This window comes from Gymnodraco acuticeps, unplaced genomic scaffold (assembly GCF_902827175.1).
Source record: "Gymnodraco acuticeps unplaced genomic scaffold, fGymAcu1.1, whole genome shotgun sequence".
In the NCBI taxonomy this organism is placed as follows: domain Eukaryota; kingdom Metazoa; phylum Chordata; class Actinopteri; order Perciformes; family Bathydraconidae; genus Gymnodraco; species Gymnodraco acuticeps.
The window spans coordinates 3,519,091-3,541,663 of NW_022992265.1; the positions used below are offsets into that span (position 1 = coordinate 3,519,091).

The 22,573-nt window shown below is 44.3% G+C and overlaps 1 protein-coding gene across 1 annotated transcript in view; it reads left to right on the forward strand.

Moving 5' to 3' along the window:
* Window positions 1-2,052: 2,052 nt before the first annotated feature.
* Window positions 2,053-22,573, forward strand: part of gbe1b (glucan (1,4-alpha-), branching enzyme 1b) — a 118,000-nt gene continuing 97,479 nt past the window's right edge. Inside the window, exon 1 of the mRNA XM_034207095.1 lies at window positions 2,053-2,337. Within this exon, the coding sequence (XP_034062986.1) occupies window positions 2,240-2,337 (98 nt within the window). The 5' untranslated portion in view covers window positions 2,053-2,239. The remainder of the gene's footprint in view (window positions 2,338-22,573) is intronic.

Sequence of the window (22,573 nt, forward strand, 5' to 3'; positions counted from 1 at the left end):
GACTGTGATCAAAGACAAGCGGTGTGATTTAATGGTCTGTCTTTGACCTCTGGCATGTAAACATCTATAATACTGCTGAATGTCATGCATTATAGCTGAGGAGATGGTTTAACTGAATCAAACAGATTGACTGGGTAATATAAATTGTAGTTGCTGCTCATTTTTCCTTATTGCTAAGAGATAAACACAACAAACTACTTCCTTCAGCTCATTAGATTAATAACAGTCATTACATAAAATGAAATGTATTTTGTCAGCATTTGTCATTGGGCATTGTCTTTCCACACACCCCTTTTGTTATTTAGCTGTGAATCACAGACAGCATTTATTGACATAACCTTCTGGTAACACACTTGTTTCATCTATTACCAACAGATGGCTCTTTAGAATGACAATCTCTTTGTGACCTTTGTCTGGGACAGTTTTATTTTTTGACAAGGACAACCCTTTCAAGAGCCGCACACTTCCTTCAGTCAGCATGAATATTTATCAGCCTTTACCAGGAGGGATTCAATCTAAATGTAAGCAAGGTTATCCTTCTCCAAGTCATTTAGTTAGTTCTGCCAGAAGGGTGGGTGAAAAAAAAAAAAAACGTACTTGTAAACAGTGCTCTTTGTTTTATTGAGGGTTTTTGTTTGTCACCAATAAAACTTTAAAAAAGAAGAAGGAAAGCTAGTTTCTTTCTGCCACTGCGGTGAAGAAGATAGTAAGATCAAAGTGTTGCATTTAGACAGATGTGCATATTGAAAGGAACAAAGTCTGTTGCGTGCAAACACACACACACACACACACACACACACACACACACACACACACACACACACACACACACACACACACACACACACACACACACACACACACACACACACACACACACACACAAACACACACACACACACACATAGTCTGCTTCAGTGATAAAGGCAGCTTCATCCAGTTGTGTAACAGACAGCAGGCCTTGACATTAAACAAACTTTGTCTGCATTACACTTTGCTCGAATCAATGGGGTCTTGCTTCATGACGTCTGTTTCCCCTCATGTATTACCAAAGTTATTTTTTTACTGAATAACAAGATACATAAATCAATGCAGTTTGTTCTGATAACAATTCTCTATTGCACATTCAAGTCATTTCTTCAATCATTTATTTACATTTGTCTATCCTATAAAAGGTTTTTAAATATAACTGTGAGACTAGTTTTGTAGTAAGCCATGTGTTTAATTTTAAACTGACACTGAATGAATAATTTATTGAAATTAATGTTTTAGAGCCTTAACAGATGGGATGAAAAGGTCCTGTGGGAAGCACAAGATGAACAGCTAAGTGGTCATTCTAATCAAAAAGGGTTATCCCCTTAGGAGAGTGAAGTTGCAGTACATTTAACATCATCATAATTTATCATCATGGGACTGTGAGTATTTATAGTTCACAACATTTTAGCCAGTGAGTCTCAGGTTACTGTAGGTCATGGACCTGTCGATCAAAGACAGTTTTGATCTTACATTTATTTATTTAGTTCTTAATTACTTTATTGATTCAGGTAAATACTTCATATTATGATAAACAATTACATTATTATTATTATTATATTTTATGTACAGTTTAAGATAAAATTACACTATAGTAACCCCTCTGGCAAGTATTAACTACCTAAAGCTAACGGTGTTCTAAATGTAATGAAATGAGCCCTATACAAGATGCAATAATGAGTGTAAGGTATCTAATAATTCACCTATTATTGAAAACCATTAATATATTAATAATAATGAACACTATTCGAGGATCTCACGGTGCAGGAAGGGAGATCTGAAAAATAACTTGAAATCAATCATATCTTGAAATCAATTCAAAGGCAACATGATGCCATCGTAAGTAATCTAAGATCGGTGTACTGTGATCATGTTTCCTAGCCCGAATTTAAATCCTGGCAGCAGAGTTTTGGAAATCGGCACATCTTCATCCAAATCCAAGTCATCTTCCTCTGACGCGCCATATGCTTCTCTGCTGTCATCTTAAAGTTACACTGTATCACAGCAATGCCCGACTCTTTTTATTATCCCTGACCCACTGGAAACAAAGCATGTTATGAGGGGACGGGCTTGGCACAGAGCAGTCTGAGTCGTTGTTGTCTCCGGACAATAAAAGGTCGCACCGAGCTCCAGTGTCCTCTGTTCATGACACAGAGCGCCAGAGCCAGCAGCAGTCGGTGCTCGATTGGTTTGGTCTGGAGGAACGATGGCAGAACTAGAGGATAATGTTGCAATTCCTGAGTTCAGCAACCTAGTCCAAATGGATCCCTATCTAAAACCGTTCGAGAAGGACTTCAAGAGGAGGTAAAACACGGCTTAAACGGCGCTTTTCTGCACGGCTTGTCCCCAAATCAGTCCCTGCTAAAGCTAGCAGAAGAAATGTTTATGCTAGCACTCGTGTCTTTAACTAAAAACACACAACTAACAAATACAAAGCGATGTTTTTTGCAACACAACAGACAATCGCCCTCTGGATTCAGGTTTGACATTGTATGAGGACAGGTCGCATTTGAAGCTGCGTTTCCCCTCTCATGCACTGCCTCCCTGTTTCCTGCCTTCTGCATAACAAGTGTTGGGCGGAGGTTCAGTTTATGCAACATTAATGAACCGCTACCATTTTATGTTACAAGTTGCTGAAGAGTCTAATCGTGTGGTCTCAACTTCCTGCGTTTGACAGTTCAGGAGTAGGCCATGTGTTTCGCAGTCAGATGACGTGTACAGTGCGTCGCGAGGTGCTGCTTTGGGCTGAAACCTTGTCTGATCCACGCCTGTTGTATTTTGGGATGCTGGAGCCTGTGCACTGCGGTGGTCCATCATCAACAGCCTTTTGCCTTCTGGTCTTCATTATAATGAGTTTTCCGTTGTGCCTGGTTGTTATCGTGTCATCAGTTATACTAAAATATGTTTTAAAATTGGATTTGAATCCAACATTGGACGTTTCCAACTCGGACAGTGATTGGTTTGTTTTGTAGTGTGAAAGGCAATGCAACACAAATAACCTTAGACAATAATTGACTTTATGCAGCTGTATGATTTTCCCCCTTCAGCCTTTATTTGGCTTCCATACAAATTCATTCTTAGGGTGGAAGTCTTAAGTAGCCGATTTTATCTGTTTGTATGGGGCTAGGGTATTATTAATCTGGGATTATGTCCAGCACAAATTGCAATCACTTTCTCTGCAGTTGCCAAAGAATGATGGTTGATGGTATCAAACTACATGCATAAGTAGGCTCCAAGATTTTATGACCAGACCAGAAGTTTCCGTGATGCATCTTCCTAATTGAGTGAAGTGTTTATGCCAGTAATGCACAAACCAAAGCGGGAAGTTCTGATAAATAATATAACAGCCCTCTTATTATTGTCAGTGGGAGCCGCACAGTGCCTGAATGAACAACAATCCTACTTGAGAGGATAACCATTGTGATCAAAACACTTCTTGTATCGTAAAGTGACTTATGTTAGAGCCTATATAATTGTATTCCCTTTATATTAAGTGGTCCTATACATGTTTAAGATTTTTCTTTGTAACCCTGTTTGTAACATGATTTTTTAAATAAGCAGTAGAGAGAGATTGTGGCTCACCACCATTACCCAAACATTTTAATATAAACTAAACATGTGAACATGATTTTCTCAAGTCCTTTAATTTTCTGTAGAACAAAGGTATTCAAATGAATACAGGGAATATTAACAAGAAACTAGGTATGGAAAGTTTGCCTACTTATTATGAACATTGAAACACATTTGAAATCCAAATATGCTTAAATCAGTGCAGCACCTTACAGAGACCTAAAAATACCTTAACTGTATTGACCTGGGGGGTATACTACGAAGCAGGATTTTCGCTTAGCCGGCTAAATTCAGGGAAAACTCCGGCTTTCCGGTCCTACAAAGCTGGTTCTCTTTTAGCAGGCTAGATCTCCATGGTAACTTATGCTTAGCGGCTAACCTGGTCGGGACCAGGTTAGGTTGCAGGCTAAGAGCTCAACTCAGTGAAAGCACTGCCTGCTGACCAATCAGAGCTCAGTGTGCGCAGTTTAAAGCGATCAAGTCATATTACAGGAGAAAGGAAATACAGAAAAGCTGCCGTTGCAGGAAAGACGGCCTGCAAAAATCACCGACTGTGTGAACGTGAACATTAATAGAATATCACCTCCCATCTTCAGAGCAATCTGACTATTATAACATTAGCGTTAAGAACACTTACTACATATCTACCACAACATAAGTAACCAGATCAGAGTAACATTAAGTACAGTCCGCGGCATATCACTTAACGTAGCCTATCATATATTTTCTTATCTGAGTCAGCTGAGCCGTATCTGGCCGTGCAACACTCACAGTGTCACATAGGCCTACTGTATGCAGAAGTATTATTTTAAGCAACACATTAAGTTGACGAAACACTCGAGACAAATGTAATTAAAGTCAGATCGTGTTTTAGACGGGGCAGTGATATCATAAACCTGTTAATGTACGCATTCAAACACTTTTTCTTTTGCCAGCTGTATTCACCTTGCAGGTGATGTGGCTTTTATCCTGGATAAAGTGTTTAAGTCATGGATGTTTAAAGTTTAACTTCTTCATTTTTGACTAGTATTACAGTTCACTTTTCATTCAGGAAGTATGACGCTGCGCTGTCAGTACGCTTCTCCATGTTTGTGATTGATCGAATGCTCCAAATACCACCCCTTTCATGTGAACGCGCACCTAACTAGATAGGACACGGCTGGCTTGAGCGATCCACTTGATAACCAGCGTCGTAGTACAGTTTAGCGAGAGTGCGTATGTTTTGGATTAGGCCAACCGGCTAACTCAAACATATCCAGGTTAGGTTGAACCAGCTTCGTAGTATAGGCCCCTGGTCTAATCACCAAAAGTAAATAAACACTCTAAATCAATAGATTGTGCAGTTTTTTTTATTGATACTATCTCTTTGGTCTTTTTAATTTTTGTAAATTGTTGTTTTAAATTGTTTTAACCCGATACAAAGTCAAGGGGTGCCCTTAAAAAAAAGCTCCAATGATTATTCGATGTTCATTTTTTTTCATTTTTATATCACATTAAACAAAAAAAAAAGGGAAGCAAACCGATAGTTATAATGATCTACAGCCCACATTGCTAGTTTTTTTTACAGTATCTGTTCACTGTTGAGCAGCCCCCAAATCAAGGCCTAAAAAAGCTCTGCCCAGGGGCCATATCGTTCCATTGACTTTCATTACCATGTCAGATCTTATCTCTAATGTTGCAGGTAAGTGTATTTGAAGCATGTGAGCAGGGCTCTAGTCTTCCAGAGAGTGTGAGTTCCAACTCAGACACAGCTTGGGATCGCTGGGCTTCACAGAGCCTCAGACGTGTCTCAAACACCTGTCACGCTGATGAAAGTTGCACATAAATTATATTGCATATAGGAGCACTGCTGTGTGAAGGTTAATTCTTGATAAGCCCCCAGTGTCCTCAGGCCCAGAGCCCAAACACCACACCACCAACACAGGCATGGTAATCGTGAGCTTTCTCAGACTAAGGTGCCACGCTGAGTCCCCTCGCCGAGCTGCACAGTGTTAAGAATTCAGCTGGCCTATCAGAAAGAGACCTCTGACCAAAAATAAAGATTATTTAGGTTTAACCGCCATTTCATTTAATTTCAAACCTTTATTTATACAGATAAATCCCATTGAGATCATTGATCTCTTTTTCAAGGGAGACCTGCTCAAGTAGTTCCACATGAAACATAAATAGAACAACAAAAGGACATCATACAGCATCATTTACATAATTATCCACATAAACAGGTACCAATAGCTTCCGATTGACTAGCATCCAACCGAGCTTTAAAAACATTTAGTGGCACCAGATTGTTCAGTTTCCATTTAATTTGCAGACTATTCCAAGACAGAGGAGCTGTGCATCTAAAAGCTGTCTTCCCTAAGACAGTCCTAGCAGTTGGCACATTTAATAAAACCACAGCATTCGATCTCAGGCAGTAGCCACTTACAATTTTCCGTGAGATCAGGGAGCAGATATAAGATGGAAGTTTCCCTAACATGGCTTTGTATATAAAAATGTACCAGTGACTGAGCCTCCGTACAGTTAGTGAAAGTAAACCAGCCCTTGCATACAGGGTACAGTGATGGGTTAATGCTTTACAGTTTGTCACAAATCTTAGTGCACTGTGATACGCAGCATCTAACTTGACCAGGCAATTGGCAGGTGCATTCATATAGCCTACATCAAATCACCATAGTCCAGCACAGGTAAAAAGGTCACAGTGACTAGCCTTTTCCTGGCCTCAAGCGAGAAACAGGACTTGTTCCTGTAGAACAGGCCTATTCAAATGGCGGCCCGCGGGCCAGATGCGGCCCAGAACCAACTCCCGAGTGGCCCAGCCACCCGTAGCCAAATTCCTACACTAGTACAGACCATGAACGCAACACTCCGCGTTGCATAAGGCGCTTTCACACTGCGGTACTTTTCCCACAAAGGTTCATGTGAACTTAGTTCATGTGAACTCTTTAGTTCGCATGAACTAAGTACAGATCGCGTTCACACTGGAAAAAGTCCCTGGGGGTGGATTAGGCAAATGAAGCCGCTGACGTCACTTGTTCTTCTTCTGCTTTGGGTTTACTGGCAGGCCGCAAACCACTTCACAGCGTATACTGCCGCCCAAAGTCCCCGGCCGGAAGTCCCCGGAGTTAGGGACTGGCTTCAGTAGAAGCTGCTGGGAGTCCCAGCAGCTTCTACTGAAGCCTTCCGAGTAAATCGCCAGAACGCCGACACCTCCTCATCTCCACCGCTCCCATGTTTTATTTTGTGTTGCCATAAGTTAGTCTCTCTCTCCGTTTCTGCGCTGGGCTAATGCTAATGCTAATAATGCTAATGCGAGGATAATAAAATGGCGGCTTCACAAAACTTTTTGGGAGTTTTGTGGGGCGTGGTTTGCAATCCTTCCAGCCAATCAGAAATATAGCTCTTTTCTCACAAAAGAGCCGCTCGAAAGTCCCTGCTCTCTAGCAGGGACTTTCGAGGGGGTAAAAAGGTTCACATGAACTAATTTTAGTACCGGCTCTTTTTGGTGTGAACGCGATAAAAGAGTTCACATGAACTAAGTTCACATGAACCTTTGTGGGAAAAGTACCGCAGTGTGAAAGCGCCTATAGAAACCACTAAACCACAACGCAGCACGTTTTTTGAAAGTGCATCTAGTGGTGCTGCTAGTAACGGTGATGATGGCAACTCTAAAACATGTCTCTCTCAACTCTGAAGCGTAAACAGAGACAAAACGGTCATTGATCTTGTGGAGCAGATGCGCGCATTCCAAGTCAAGCTGGACCTTTTCGCGACCGACTTGAGTACGGGTCGGATGCTGCATTTTCCGACGCTCCACAAACACATTACATCCCCGGAACAAATCACGGATGTGATGACATATTTCATTGCGAGGTTGAAAGAGAACTTTGCCGGTCGATTGGATGGACTTGCTCTGCCCACAGAGGTGATGGGCTTTGCCAGAGACCCCTTCACTGTTGCAATAGAGGGGGACGTATCAACCAGAGCAAAATAAGTGGTCCCCTGCATCGACGAGGGGACATTTACACTGGAACTTATTGACATGCATTCATCCGTAACCATGGCACAAGAGCAGCGCACTAACGAGCCAGCGAAGTTTTGGAGTGATGTAAAAAAACAGCAGTTCCCTAACGTTCAGAAAGTAGCGATCTGTGTGCTCAGTATGTTTGGATCAACATACACATGTGAATCAAGCTTTTCACACATGAACTAAAAGAAAAGTAGCACTCGCTGCTCCCTGACTGACAGCACTCTTCACCAATGTCTTAGGATTGCATTGACATCCTATGAGCCAAAAATCACTGCTCTTGTTCAAAACTAAAAATGTCACTTCTCCCATTGAGAAAGTCAGCGATGACAAATCACAAATGGGGTGATAGTAAGCACCTAGTTTACTATAGTAGACGTGTAGTGTAGTATTCATTCATAGTTACCCTTATCCCTTGTTATGGGTTTGTGCACTGAAGGGTTTGACAGTTCTTTTTGTATTCATTTAAATGAACGTTGTAATCCATCCATCTTCTCCCGCTTATCCGTGGTCGGGTCGCGTGGGTAGCAGTTCCAGCAGAGAGCCCCAAACTTTCCCACGTTGTAATGTGTCTGGGTCAAATGTGACCAAAACGTATGATTTTTTGTTAATACTTGAAAAGTGAAAAAATAGTATTGCTATAGTAGGCTACTACCTCTTTGTGTTACATTGGAGCTCTTTAACTGTTTGTTAATGCACTTTTTGATGTGCATGTGTCATATGTATCCAATTTTATTTTGTATCTGAGGACATTTATTAAGACTGCTATTATTGTATTCAGTTAAATGCACTTTGTGATGTGCCTGGTTCCAAAAAAAAAAAACTGAATATTTGACTTCTAAAGCAAACAAAAGTAATGCTACAACTGTGCACTTTTTTCAGATTCTGTTAAATGAATGCTAATTTGTTGTGTTTTTATGCACTTTTTGACGTACCTTTGTTAGATGAACAATGAATAAAAATGGCATGTTTTTCATCGCAGTAATATGTGTTGGTTTAAAATGTGTCATTACCCGCTTTTTACAGGCCGCTGAATGTCTGGCCCAGCTGAATTTTGTAGTTATAAAATCTGGCCCAACTGAATGTGTAATTGAATAGCTCTGCTGTAGAAGAAACCTAGCCTAACCCTCAGCTTTTTAAGCAGGTTATTGACATGAAGTTTAAAAGGGAGACAATCATCAAGCCAGATACCAAGGTATTTGTAACAGGTAATCACTTCAAGTTTTATTCCTTGCGTAGTTACAATATCTAAAACAGGCTCTGGTGTCTTTTTAGCTTTAGAAAAGAGCATTACCTTGGTTTTCTCAACATTTAAAAGAAGCTTTAGTTCAGAGAGCTGAGTCTGAATAATGTTAAAAACAGCCTGTAATTTAACACCAGCCTCCTTAATGGAGGGACCTGCACAGTACATCACGGTATCATCCGCATACAAATGTAAAGTAGCTTCATCCACATTTTCACCTAAACTGTTGATGTAGATGGAGAATAAAAGTGGACCTAAAACAGAACCTTGGGGAACACCATTTGCAATGTTCAACCACTCAGAAGACAGCCCATCAAAATGAACACATTGGGACCTTTCAGAGAGGTAGTTTACAAACCACCCCACTGCATGGCTGGACATGCCTATACTGGCTAGCCTCTGCTTTAAAATGTGATGATCGACGGTGTCAAAGGCTTTTGAAAGGTCAATAAATCGATAGTTACGTATGTAACTACGGTTCTATGAATACTGGATGACCGCCAGAGGCGGTGCTTTAGCACTGGATATATTCTGTCTCGCGCATTCGTAGGTCGAATATTTATATCAACAAAGTCACGTGTGACCTCATACGACCCGGAAGGCATAAGTTCCGGTGCCGTCGACGAGTTCAGTCCTATGGAATCTTCTCGCAGAAACACGAAATTCCGAGTGACCAAGAACTCTGGCGGTCATCCAGTATTCATAGAACCGTAGTTACATACGTAACTATCGTTCTATTTCATACCTACTGACCGCCAGAGGCGGTGCTTTAGCACTGGATGACCTATACCAACAGAGTCACGAGGAAGTCTGAATACTCACCTTATAAGGATGGTCTAGGCGGACTCTGCAGGAGGACCACACCCAGCGGGTGAGGGGCGGCAACATTCACCCTGTAGAATCTGGCGAATGTGCTCGGAGATGCCCATGTGGCCGCAGCACATATGTCCTCCAGGGGCACACCTCTCAAGGTCGCCCATGACGTGGAGACACTCCTGGTAGAGTGGCACTTTACTCTGGGTGGCAAGGGACGGTCATTCGCCCTGTATGCCTGGGCAATGACGTCCACGATCCAGTGGGACAAGCGCTGTTTTGAGAGCGCATGGCCCTTTCTAGGACCACTGTAACATAAAAAGAGCTGGTCAGACTGACGCATGCCTGCGGTAGTCTGGACATAAGCTCTAAGGGCCCTCACCGGGCATAGGAGTCTTGACCTCTCTTCCCCTTCTCCTGATGGGGGGTCAAACCCTGCCAGATGGATAGGCCGATTTAAAGTGAGAGCGTGTCAGCACCTTAGGGAGGAACGCTACGTTCGGCCATAAGGTGACACCTGAGCCATCTGAGTTCCACCTCAGACACGAGCTGTTTACAGACAAGGCATGAAGCTCGCTTACACGCTTTGCTGAGGTGATGGCAAGAAGAAAAGCAGTCTTGGCTGAGAGCCACCTCATTTCTGCCTCTAACAAGGGTTCAAAGGGAGGCGAACATAGGGCATCCAGCACCAAGGGCAGATCCCATGAAGGGGCCCTTGGGATGTTCGGGGGGGCGAAGTCTCAGTGCTCCCCTTAAAAAGAGGGATACCAGTCTATGGCTCCCCACTGTACTGTTGTCAACCTTTGCATGTTGGGCTGATATAGCAGCCACATACACCCTGACGGTAGCGGGACACCGGCCGTCATCCAGGAGGGACTGTAGGAACTCAAGGATAGGCACCGAGCAATGTACTGGGTCCTCATTTCGCCCTTGGCACCAGTCAGAGAACAGTTTCCACCTGTTTTCGTACTGTCTACGAGTAGATGGTGCCCTCACATTGAGAATAGTCCTCCTGACAGGCTCTATGCAGTCGCTCAGCAGTGGGTCGGGCCCTCCAGTGGCCAGACCCACAGCTGGAGGCGGCAGGGGTCGGGGTGCCATATTTGACCCTCCAGCTGAGACAAGAGGTCCTTCCTGTTGGGGAGACGCCAAGGTGTCCCGCAACAGAGTCTGTGCAGCAGGGAGAACCAAGTCCTGGCTGGCCAGAAGGGGGCCACCAAAAGAAGCCTGTGGCCCTGATGAAGCACTCTGAGGAGTGTTGGTAGGATCAGAGGGAGGGGTGGATAGGCATAGAGAAGACACCCTGGCCATGAATGAGCCAGGGCGTCCTGACCCAAGGGGCTGGTTTTCTCGCTCAAGGAGAACCACAGGAGGCAGTGGGTCGACATCTTCGAGGCAAAGAGATCTACCTCTGCCCTGCCGAAGAGACCCCAGATGTTGGCCACCACCTCTGGATGAAGCCGCCACTCCCCTGGTGGGGGCTTGTGACGGGAGAGGAAGTCTGCGACTTGCTTCTGCTCTCCGGACAGATACATTGCCCGTAGGCTGGCCAGGCAAGGAGCTGCCCAGGTCAGGAGAGTCTGGGACACCTCTAGCAAGCGTGCAGATTTGGTGCCCCCTTGGTGGTTTATATGGTACACCGCTGTAGTGTTGTCCGAGCGGACAAGCACATGCCTCCCCCTTAGGTATGGCAGGAAGTGCCTGAGTGCTAGGTGCACAGCTCGTAGCTCTAGCACATTGATGTGTTCCGTGCCGTCCAGAACAGACCACTGCCCCCGGGCTGTCCTGTTTTGCCACACCGCACCCCATCCCGAGAGGCTGGCATCCGTCGTAACGGTCTCTCTGCGGAAAGGGACGGAGCCCATGGCCACGCCCCTCGACATATATGACCTCTCCCTCCATGGGGATAGAGTGGAGAGGCACTGTTGTGACACCCTGATTATTTTGTGCCTGTGCAACTTGAGGTCTAAGTGGAGGCCGTTCAGCCATCTCTGCAGGGGGCGCAGTGATAACAAGCCCAAGGGAATGACAGTTGAGGCAGCTGTCAGCATGCCCAAGAGGCGGAGAAACCGGATAAATGCCAGAGACCTGCCCCTTTTGAAGAGGGGAAGAAGCTGGAGAATGTTGTCCAGGCGCTGAGCAGATGGACAGGCCCGCATCGTGACTGTGTCCAGAGCCACCCCAATGAAGGTTAGGCTCGGAGAGGGGTTCAGATAACTCTTCTCCATGTTCACCTTGAGGCCTAGCCGGGTGACATGAGAGAGAAGGAGAGCCGTGTCCTGGGTTGACTGCAACCGGGACGGTGCACAGATTAGCCAGTCGTCTAAGTATGGCAGAATCTTCATACCCTGAGACTGCAGGGGTGATAGGGCTGCCGCGACACACCTGGTGAACACCCTTGGGGAGAGGGAGAGTCCGAATGGGAGCACCCTGAACTGAAAATGACGGCCTCTGAAGGCAAAGCGAAGAAACTGCCTGTGATGAGGTACAATAGGCACATGAAAATAAGCGTCCTTTAAATCGATGGACGTGAACCATTCCCCCCTGGCAACGGTACGAAGAACGTCCGCTGTGCTCAGCATATGGAAAGGTAAGATCTTTAGGAACTTGTTGAGTCCCCTTAGATCTAGGATTGGGCGAAGTCCACCGCCTTTCTTCCTTACCAGGAAGTAGGTCGAGTAGAAGCCCCCGGGCTTTGAGATGGGGTCTACAGGCTCGATTGCTCCTTTGGCAAGGAGGACTGACAGCTCCTGGTTTAGGGCGATTTCTTTTGCCGGGTCGCTTATGGTGGTCATTTTGACCCGGCTGAAGGCTGGGGGTCGGCGTCGGAACTGAAGCTTGTACCCTTGGGTTAAGGTGGAAACCACCCAGGGGTCTGAAGCTTGAGCTACCCAGTAGTTGAGCTGCTGCTGGGAGAAATAACCGATAGCCGGCCCCAGACCCTCAGCGCCTTGCCCCCCGGCCTCTGGAGGCTCTGGGGGGGCGATGGTTAGGCACCGGATATCGAGGCTGCCTTGGTGGCGAGTTAACAGGACCGTAGCGGGCCGGCCCCCTCGTGGGATACCGAGGTCCCTGGCGGGTACCAGTGTGAGCTGGTGGACGGGAGCGGCCTCGGAAGGCAGATGCGGAGCCTCTCGGCCTACCGGGGGGGGGGGGGCATGTCTCTGCGAAGAGCTGAGAACTGTTGCCTGGTCTGACTAGCTTGGACAGTCCGTTCAAGCACCTGTATGGCAGCTGAACCGAACAGTTCCCCGGGCTCCACTGGGACAGCAAGGAGAGTCCTCCTACATGCCTCTGATAAAGGTGACTGTGCCAGCCAAACCTGGCGACGAGTCTGGACGAGAGTGGACATCAGGCGCCCAAGCTCTCTTGACATCAGAGCAAACGCCTGTAATGAGGCGTCACTGAGGCTGGTAGCAGAAGCGCTAAGAGCCTCCTGCTGCAGGGAAGCTGAGAGGGCGAGCATGAGGTGAGAGAGGGAATTGCCTATACGGCCCATACGTGCCGCTGTATCGTAAGCCTTAGTGAGCAGGTCATCAGTGACCCGACATTGGGGTCGAGGGCACCTGGCCTCCGACCTCAGAGCTTCATCAGGGGAAACTATGAGGGAAGCAATGGTAGGCTCCACAGCCGGCATGTGATCAAGGCCGACCTTTGCCGCATCTTGCATGGCTGCTAGGGCTCGGCCATCGGACGTAAGACGGGAAAAAGTCTTAGTGTCCCTCCAGCATGCATGTAACTCCCTCAGATACTCACAAGAAGGAGGAACTGCAAGGGTGGCGGGTGCCAAAGTGCGCCTGAAGAACGCACTGTTTCGGGCTGCTGTACATCCATCTGCTGGCGAGCCAGTGCCATGCGGATGGCGGTACTCATGGAGCCGACATCCGCCCCCCCCCCCCCGAGGATGCATGATCTGAGGTACAGGAGCCAGGCCCAGAAGCCTGGGACGGGCCCTCTCCTTCATACTCATTAAATTGAGTGGCTGAAGCTGCCAATGAGAACACATCATCCTCTGGAATCAGTTCAGGCATGGGTGGGCTGGGTGGACTGGGTGCAGCGGCGTGCTCTGTACGGACACCAGAATGGAGAGCCAAGAGGATTGACTTCATCTGGGCAACCTCAGTAGTGAGTCGGTCCACCCTAGAGGACAGCCTATCAGGCTTAGTCCTTTTCTTGGGCGGGTCACCTGCAGCCTCTGCTGCCCGACGCCTAGGACGGGTAGGTTGGGATGTAGTCGACTGTGCAGGGGGAAGGCCACCCTCAGTCAGTAGTTCAACCCTGGCTAGTCTAGCAGCTCTTACCGCACGAGGCATGATGGTACAATTCATGCACGAGTCCTCCGAAAGGCCCTCCCTCAGATGCTCGAGGCCAAGACAAGAGGGGCAAAGGTCATGGCCATCCTCTGGTTGCAGAGAAGCCATACAGGTGTTACAGCCGTTAAACATAGCGCCACTCTTAGGGGAAGCACTCAGCTGACTGTAAATAACTGGCCAGGAAACAAACTCCACAATGGAGGGGAGTGAGCACAAAGTAGTTAGCGTGAGCGTACGCACTCTGCTAACTGGGGTGCGAACAAGTGTGTGGTCAGTTAGTGGTATGTATGCTGTGGGAGGAGAGCGGGAATACTCTCTCCCTAGCGCCGTAGCGAGTTAGCCTGAGCGAAAGCACTCTGCTAACATGAGATGGAATGGTTCTTAAGACAACTGTGTGCAGGGAGAGGGGAGCGGAAACACTCTCTTCACTAGCGCTGTAGCGAGTTAGCTTTGAGCGAGAGCACTCAGCTAACTGGAGGATACAACAGAACCCAACTGTGTGCAGGGAGAGGGGAGCGGAAACACTCTCTTCACTAGCGCTGTAGCGAGTTAGCTTTGAGCGAGAGCACTCAGCTAACTGGAGGATGGAACAGAAACCAACTGTGTGCAAGGAGAGGGGAGCGGAAACACTCTCTTCACTAACGCTGTAGTAAGTTAGCTATGAGCCAGAGCACTCGGCTAACTGGAGGATGGCACAGGAACCAATTGTGCGCCGTGGAAGGGCGAAGACACTCTTTCACTAGCGCCGTAACAGTTAGCTTGAACGGGAGCACTCAAACTAACTGGACGATATACAGGTAAGGAATTAAATGTCTGTAGTGAGAGGAGGGCGGAGACGCCCTCTTCACTTAGTGTAGTAACAGTTAGCTTGAACGGGCTAGCACTCAGCTAAATGGACGATAGAATCAGATAAGAAACCAATGTATGTAGTGAGAGGAGGTGCGGAGACGCTCCTTTCACTAGTGCAGTAACAGTCTAGCTTGAACGAAAGCGCTCAGCTAACTGGACGATAGAATCAGGTACGATAGAATCAAATGTTTGTAGTGAGAAGAGGGCGGAAACGCTCTCTTCACTAGTGCAGTAACAGTTAGCTTGAACGGGCTAGCACTCAGCTAACTGGCCGATAGAATCGGTTAAGTAACCAAATGTTTGTAGTGAGATGAGGGCGGTAGACGCTCTCTTCACCAGTGCAGTAACAGTTACAATTATCTCATTAGTTTGAGAATATATAGCACAAACAGCAAAACCGGTAGCGCCGGCTGACGTGCAGGAGGGTCCGCTCTTTACCGATCCGGAGCTCCTAAGATCCGAGCGGTGAACACCGCGGTCCCCTCCCTTGGGAGGACGGACAGCTAGCTCGTCGCAGCCTTTGGAGGGCGAGCGTCTTTCTAGCCCGCAGCTCCGATCTAACGATCACAAGGCTACAGATAGCGATGAGCTAGGATCTTAATTGTTCAGTAAGCTAGCTTTGGCTTCTACTCATAAAGTAGTAACCTACGCTGCGAGAAGATGAAAAGGGCTGAACTCGTCGACGGCACCGGAACTTATGCCTTCCGGGTCGTACGAGGTCACACGTGACTTTGTTGATATAAATATTCGACCTACGCATGCGCGAGACAGAAGATATCCAGTGCTAAAGCACCGCCTCTGGCGGTCAGTAGGTATGAAATAGAAAGAGCTGCACAACTCTGCTTATTATCTAAAATACTCGCCACATCATTCACCACTTTCATTGTGGCAGTGATGGTGCTATGTTGCTTTCTGAAGCCTGACTGATGTTTAGACAGGATGTCATTTGTACATAAAAACACCTTTACCTGTTCACTCACTAAGCGTTCAAGAACCTTAGCCAGAACTGACAACTTAGAGATTGGCCTATAGTTATTTAATAAGGTGGTCTCCCCTCCTTTTAGCAAAGGCAGGACATACGCTGACTTCCACAATTTTGGAATTGTGTTAGTGCTGAGGGAGAGGTTAAAGAGTAGTGAGCGGTGGAGCAATAAAATCTGCAGCTAACTTTAAAAAGAAAGGTTGTCCGGGCCGGCCGGTTTCTTAGGATCTAACTTGGTTAAAGCTTCACGAACAACATCAACAGTAAAAGGGGTAAAACTAAAAGGGTTTTCCAACACACGTTTTTCAGAGTCACATACTGTAGTGTTCACAGAAGCAGAGTTAGTGACAGAATCAAATAGAGAACCACAGGACACAAAATGCTCATTAAAGCAATTTAGCATAGTAGCCCTGTCCGATATAGAGCCAGATGGTGTGGTAATGCACGGAGGTAGCTCATTACGGATATCGCCGGTGGATAACGATTTAATGGCTTCCCAAAATGTTCCAGGATTATTCAGATTCTTTGTGGTTACTGACAGATAGTACTTTGATTTAGCACTTTTGATTTGCGATGTGAAGCTATTCCTTAGCTGCCTAAAATGCAGCCATTCTACCTCTGAGCCTGATTTCCTAGCCTTTGCCCAGGCCTTGTTTCTCTCATGAAGGAGACTGGACAGATTAGCAGAAAACCAAGGATTGTCTCGTCCCTTTACTCTAAATGTACGCAGGGGTGCATGTCTATCAATGATCTCCATAAAACCAAGATAAAAATAAGACCATGCGGTTTCTACATCAGCACACAGATCGATTTTACCCCAATCAAACATCATGCACAAAACCCTGCTCCACAAAATATTTGTTGTCTCTCTTAATGATAATGTGAGGTTTAACCTTTTGGACCTTAGTGTCCCTAATTGTGGCTACAACACAGTGATCACTCAGATCATTTGCAAATACTCCATGTCATTGCTCAAGGCTGCCCGCATCTCAGGTTTGTTGAACTTTGGTTCGGACCATATATAGCCGGTATGGACGGACTGTTGAAATGATTCCAGCATATGTTGAAAGCCTCCCATTTTAATAAATTAGTGCATGATTGTAGACAGCCCTTATTTTATTTCATCAGGATGGTAGTTTCAGATTGAAATGGAAAACAACCCTTTTTTGCTGAACGCAGGTTACAGCCCCAGTTAGCAGTGCTCTGTTGACATGCTTCATTATTTACCCTTCCTGTTGCGCAAACGGCAGGAAGTGCTGCTAGGATTTTGCAGTTTATGGCACTGTGTATCTCCTAAATTGGACCAAATGAAAAAAGCGAGAGTTGAGACTGCCCCTTATTACTGCAAATAGAGTTTTCTTAGCAAAGATTTGAGTATGTCATTTTAAAGTAAACTTACAGCTATAAGTCAATGAGTCATGAAGGTGATGCAATATATTTTAAGCAAAACTGATTACTGACTTGGAAATTATGACTGCCCATACATGCTCTGACGAGTAACAAGCTAAAATACAGGAATTCAAGATAAGTGGAAGAATTATTTTACATTTCCTTCATAGGAGGAACCTGCTTTTATGGTAGCCTTGGCCGTATATCTTCCTGTCGCCTTGCTTGAGGGTCAACAAATATTGAAGGTTAGCAGGGAATTTTAGCTTTTCATCTTTTAACCTCAATGTTTAGTACCCTCGTTAGCATCATTAATGAAGGACATTAATGGCATTAATTGAAAGTCACCTTGTTGCTAGGTCATACAGAAACCCTTTTGGCAAGCTGAGAACTGAGAGAGAGAAACTTTGTCGTACAGTGTGTGCTTCAGCTGTCACCCTCAGTCGCACACAAAGCAACATACCTGAACCCTACTCTAAATATAGATGCCCGATTGTCTAACACTTAGTGTAGAAACAGGTTACAAAGTTCAGATGCTATGTGTGAGGAATTTTAAATAGTGGATAAGGTGGGTATATAAAACAAAATTAAAGAGAAATATCAGCACTATTTTTAATATTCACATTTCATATAGCCTTAACACATTTGATATTTTTAATATTCACATTTTATATACACATACACATTTGATATATATTTTTTTATTATATTGGTGAACTTGACGTCATCTATTTGACTCAGGTTTGGCGTTTTGCTGTCAACATTTAGTTTTTTTTGGAACTAGAGGTGACAGGACAAGGTGGAGCCAATTACAACCCAACACTGAACAATACATTTATGGAAACCAATTGAAAGTTACAATTAACTTGCTGTTAACATTCAAACATGCTGCTGAAGAGTTAAAGTTGAAAGATATAAACATGGACAGACACAAATATTCTCTGATTTATCCGCCTGTTCTAATTCAAATCCATCTATTTGATTAATGAGGTCCCTCTTAGACCACAACAAGAATTTCAAAAGCGTAAACATTTCCATACAGTGTTTCTCATCTAGTTTGCAAAATGTACAGTGACCTTGAAAGTTCTATTGGACTCACTTTTGATGTCTATCTCCTCTCATTGCCAGTTGTAAGCCATAACCAAATGTTATATAACTAAGCTATGTAAAAGAAAACAAAATGTTTCCTTTCACATCTGTTGAATATAAGATTAACTTTGTGAAAAAGGAAGACAAACATCCCTTTTTGGCTGAAGTTTGAGTGGCATCCCAATGAATTGGCTGAAACTGACCAGTCTGTATTCCGTGAACTTTTTATTTTACCTGAGGAATTCCATGCAAATCAAAAGTTTCTTCGGACATAGTTTTACAGTGGATGAAAAATCCGAGTTGGAGTTTTGCCTCATTGTGCTCGATTATGTATTGTATTAGCTTAGAAATGTAACATGCTTATATTCTGTAGTGCAGCAACACCTTATATTTATTTGCTCCTAATCACCAAAGTTTCATAGTTTCCCTCCATACATCAGCCTTTACACTTTTCAGTAACAATGTAGGAAATGATATGCACAGGCATTATTTGATTTAAAGGGGACCTATCATGTAAAATGCACTATTTGATGTCTTTATACGTAAATATGTGTCCCCGGTGCGTCGGGGAACTCACACAGCGTCAGAAAATAAAACCCTTTCTCTTTTCCTCCGTACCCAAATCTTAAAAAAACGAGGGTACAACGAACGGATTCAGATTTGCTGCCGATATGACGTAATTTCGGATGGTGGACCCACAGAAAGTTGCTATCAGAAACAGTGCCTGACGTGTTTTGGACGTAATCTCGTCTTTGTTTACATTAGCAAACCTCGCTAACACTCAGAGCTAACCTGTACTGGAGAGCACAGCAGGAAATAAAAAAAGGAACTCACCTTGTGATAAACCCGCAAGAAAAAGCATTTGAGCTCCATACTGTTTCAGAAATAATTCTTGATGTGGTTTAGAACAGGATGGCATTTTATCACAGCAGAATTTAACTTTATCTCTGGTAGAATTCTGATCAGGCATTAGCTCCGCCTCCTTTTCTTTATTTTGTTCAAGCTAAGGACCCAAAGTCTGCGTTTCTCTAACAGGGCTGGAATAGAGGGGTATGAGGGATGTCTAAAATGCATGATCTGTTTGTATTTTGAGCAAAACACATCAGACATGTTTTTATATATGTTTATATACCTGAGACCCATAATATACCCCTTAAAATAGCACGATAGGTGCACTTTAAGACAAATGAGTCTGACTGTAGGCTATTAAGTCAAGAATGTTTTTTATCCAATTTTAAAGACATCCATTGAATGAAGATGCTCAACCCAGCCCATGTTTTGTAGGGATGCTCCGATCGATCGGTCACTGATCGAGATCGGCCGATACTCGCTCTCTACCGATCGATCGTTGCTCTCTAAACATGCCGATCGCAAGAGCCGATCGCATGACGTAAAATACATGACACTTTTCTCTGTGTGCGGCAAAACAAGCTCGTCAAAATGGCTTCACCGGTCTGGCATTATTTTAAGGTGTCCGAAAAAGACAGTAAAATAGCGGTATGCAACGTGTGTGAAGCAGAAATCCTGCAGCTCCGCCCGCCGGACCGGTGAGCGGAGCGAAACACATAAGAGTTAGACCTAACACACTTAGCTATTTTATCTACCTCTGGAACAAGCTAAACTAGTTATAAATATATTTATTATTCACTGTCGGGTCACTCATTACTGGATCAGTGAGCTGCATGAGATACTGACAGGCTGTCAGGAGGGAGGGAGAGAGGAAAAGAGAGCGCTTCCGCTCATTTCTCCCGTGTTTTTATCCAAAGTGAATGTAAACTTGAATAATGTACTTAATTTGAATGTAATAATTAAGTTGATTGTTTGTGGAAGCTCCAGTGAATGAGCCCCATTAACTGAGTTTTAAACATCACTTTAAATGGAAGATTTAAAGTTTAAATCTTCCATTTAGGCCCCGCCCACTCGAACGGATCGGCGATCGGTATCGGCCGATACTGATTCCGGCGATCGGCCCCGAAATTGGCGATCGGAGCATCCCTAATGTTTTGTAAGAATCATGGGAAAGAAAAACTCCTCAACGAACACTACATGTAATCTACAAAAGATCTTGGATGAAAACACAGATCCTACTGCCACTGAAGGTTAGGGATGGAAAGTACTTCTGGTTTTCTACTGCCAGGTCCAGGCATAGAAAGAACTTGGACATCATGTTGATCCTCTTTTCTCTCTCCAGTTCTGTCTCCTGCAGAGTTTGTTTGTCGGATCTTCTTCTGTTCTTCACCGTGCTTCAGAACTGAAGTTAGAACTCCAGCTGTTACTGAGCCATATTTATCTTATTCCAAAGGGTGTCCCCCAGCGGGGTTGCTATCTTGAGCCCCCTCCTGAGCCCCAGCTTTCTCATCATCAATGAGACCTTTACTAACCATCCCTCCCAAGCACCTCCCCATCCCAAGCTTTGATTTTTCAGGAGAGCTTTTGCTAACTAAATAGCTTTTTCAATAGTGTCACCTGAGCTTTCTCCACAAGTCCCACTTTTAGTCACTTCTCCTTATCTTATGTGTCTGGAACAAACAGAAGTAAAACAATGGTGTATTATAAACATGAACTGTCTTCAAGTTACAAGGAATATTGGGCTACCTTGATAGTTTGAGAAGAAGCAGAAATGTTTCTAGATGTTATGTCACACAATTGATCTGTTTCTAATAATATCTGTAAGGGTAATATCTTATTTCTGTCATATGATATTTTTCTATCTTCATTGATAATGAACAGTTTTCCAAACCTGGAGATAAGAGAGCCAGGACTGTTATCTGTGAGTCACATCTATAATCTCCTGCCGCTCTATTACCACTGAAAAGGGAACAGGACGAGACTATATTGTAATTTTTGGCCACATGGATTGTTTGTGTCTCTAGTCGTGCATTCCCTGACGATGAGCAGCAGTGTTTTTAGTGAAACTGAAATAATTGCTTTGTTCCATAAAGAAGTGGGGATAAGATCATTCTTTTTAAACATTGGGTCATGATCTTATACGTTTGTGTATTTCATAAATCTGCCATTATGAACATTTGGAGTAGCTTGTAGTGATGTTCCTTTCAGATCTAAGGAATGTTATAGATTGTTTGGTTTTACAGTATAGTATTCTTCTAGTAACGTTTTTCTGCAGTGTTGTTTATAGCCACAGCAGGCAGCTATTTTCAACAAAAAAACTCTGATGAACCGACTTTAGGCTTCTGACCCAGCTCCAAACGACAGACAGACACAGGTAGCAACAAGCCGGTTAACAGAGTGACTCATTTTGCTAAAGTGCAAATATTTATTCTTCAGGAGTTGACAGAAAGAACATTGGAGTCAGTCGGACAAAAACACAACTTTTAGTGAGAACATTTTTGTTGTGGTGTGCATGTTGCCTTCTATTCTTCTCTAACTGAAGAGAACAGGTATTGAGTTCCTGTTCTGCTATTCTATTCTAACATTGTCCTGCTTCTATTAGGTATTCAGGGACAGCGCTTGAGAAAAAGGCCTGCCATATGTGATGAAATGGTCACACTCTGAGACTCTGCTCTCTGCAGCTTGATGGGAGAGTGTTTTACAGCCAAAGGTTGCCTATGGATACCATGTGCAGTGCCACGCTTGATATTGTTGAAAACCGTAAACTGAGAGTGCAGGCATGGAGGAAAGAAATAAGTGACAACTTCATCATAATAAAAAAAATCCAAATATAGGCACAGGAAAGTGTACTTGAAGACAGATTCTGTCCGATCATCAATAATTAGAAAATAAATCAAAGTTTAGACTATAATGTGCTTTAACTGGTCAAGTCACCCCTCCTGAAATGAATAGCTTCTGGGCTGCGCTAAATTAGAAAAAAAAGCAAAAGGTATTGCAACAGGTATTTTTGAGATAAAAGAAACATATATTTAAGTATATTATGTTCTACCTTTCTGCTGCACTCTTAAATACATCCTATTGCTGTTGTTAAAATATTCTTTCATTGAAGAAATAAAAAATGTAACTGAACACAAAAGGCAATAATAGTTGCTTTTTAAAGTGCAGTTTCCTACCGATACTTCCTTTTCAACTAACATTGTTATCACAATGATGATATTTCTTTTTGGCACAATTGATGTGTGGTCTCATCCTGCCTGCCTGCTTGCTGCAGCTTTACAGGATTTGTCTCACTATTCCCAATGGTCCAACCTTCTGGAACTCACTTGTTATAATCATAGGCATGACTTTCATGCCTATTAATATTGTGGCAGTGGTGTTTTGCCCTTATGCGCATCCTCCCACTGTCCTTCCTTTCAGCATAT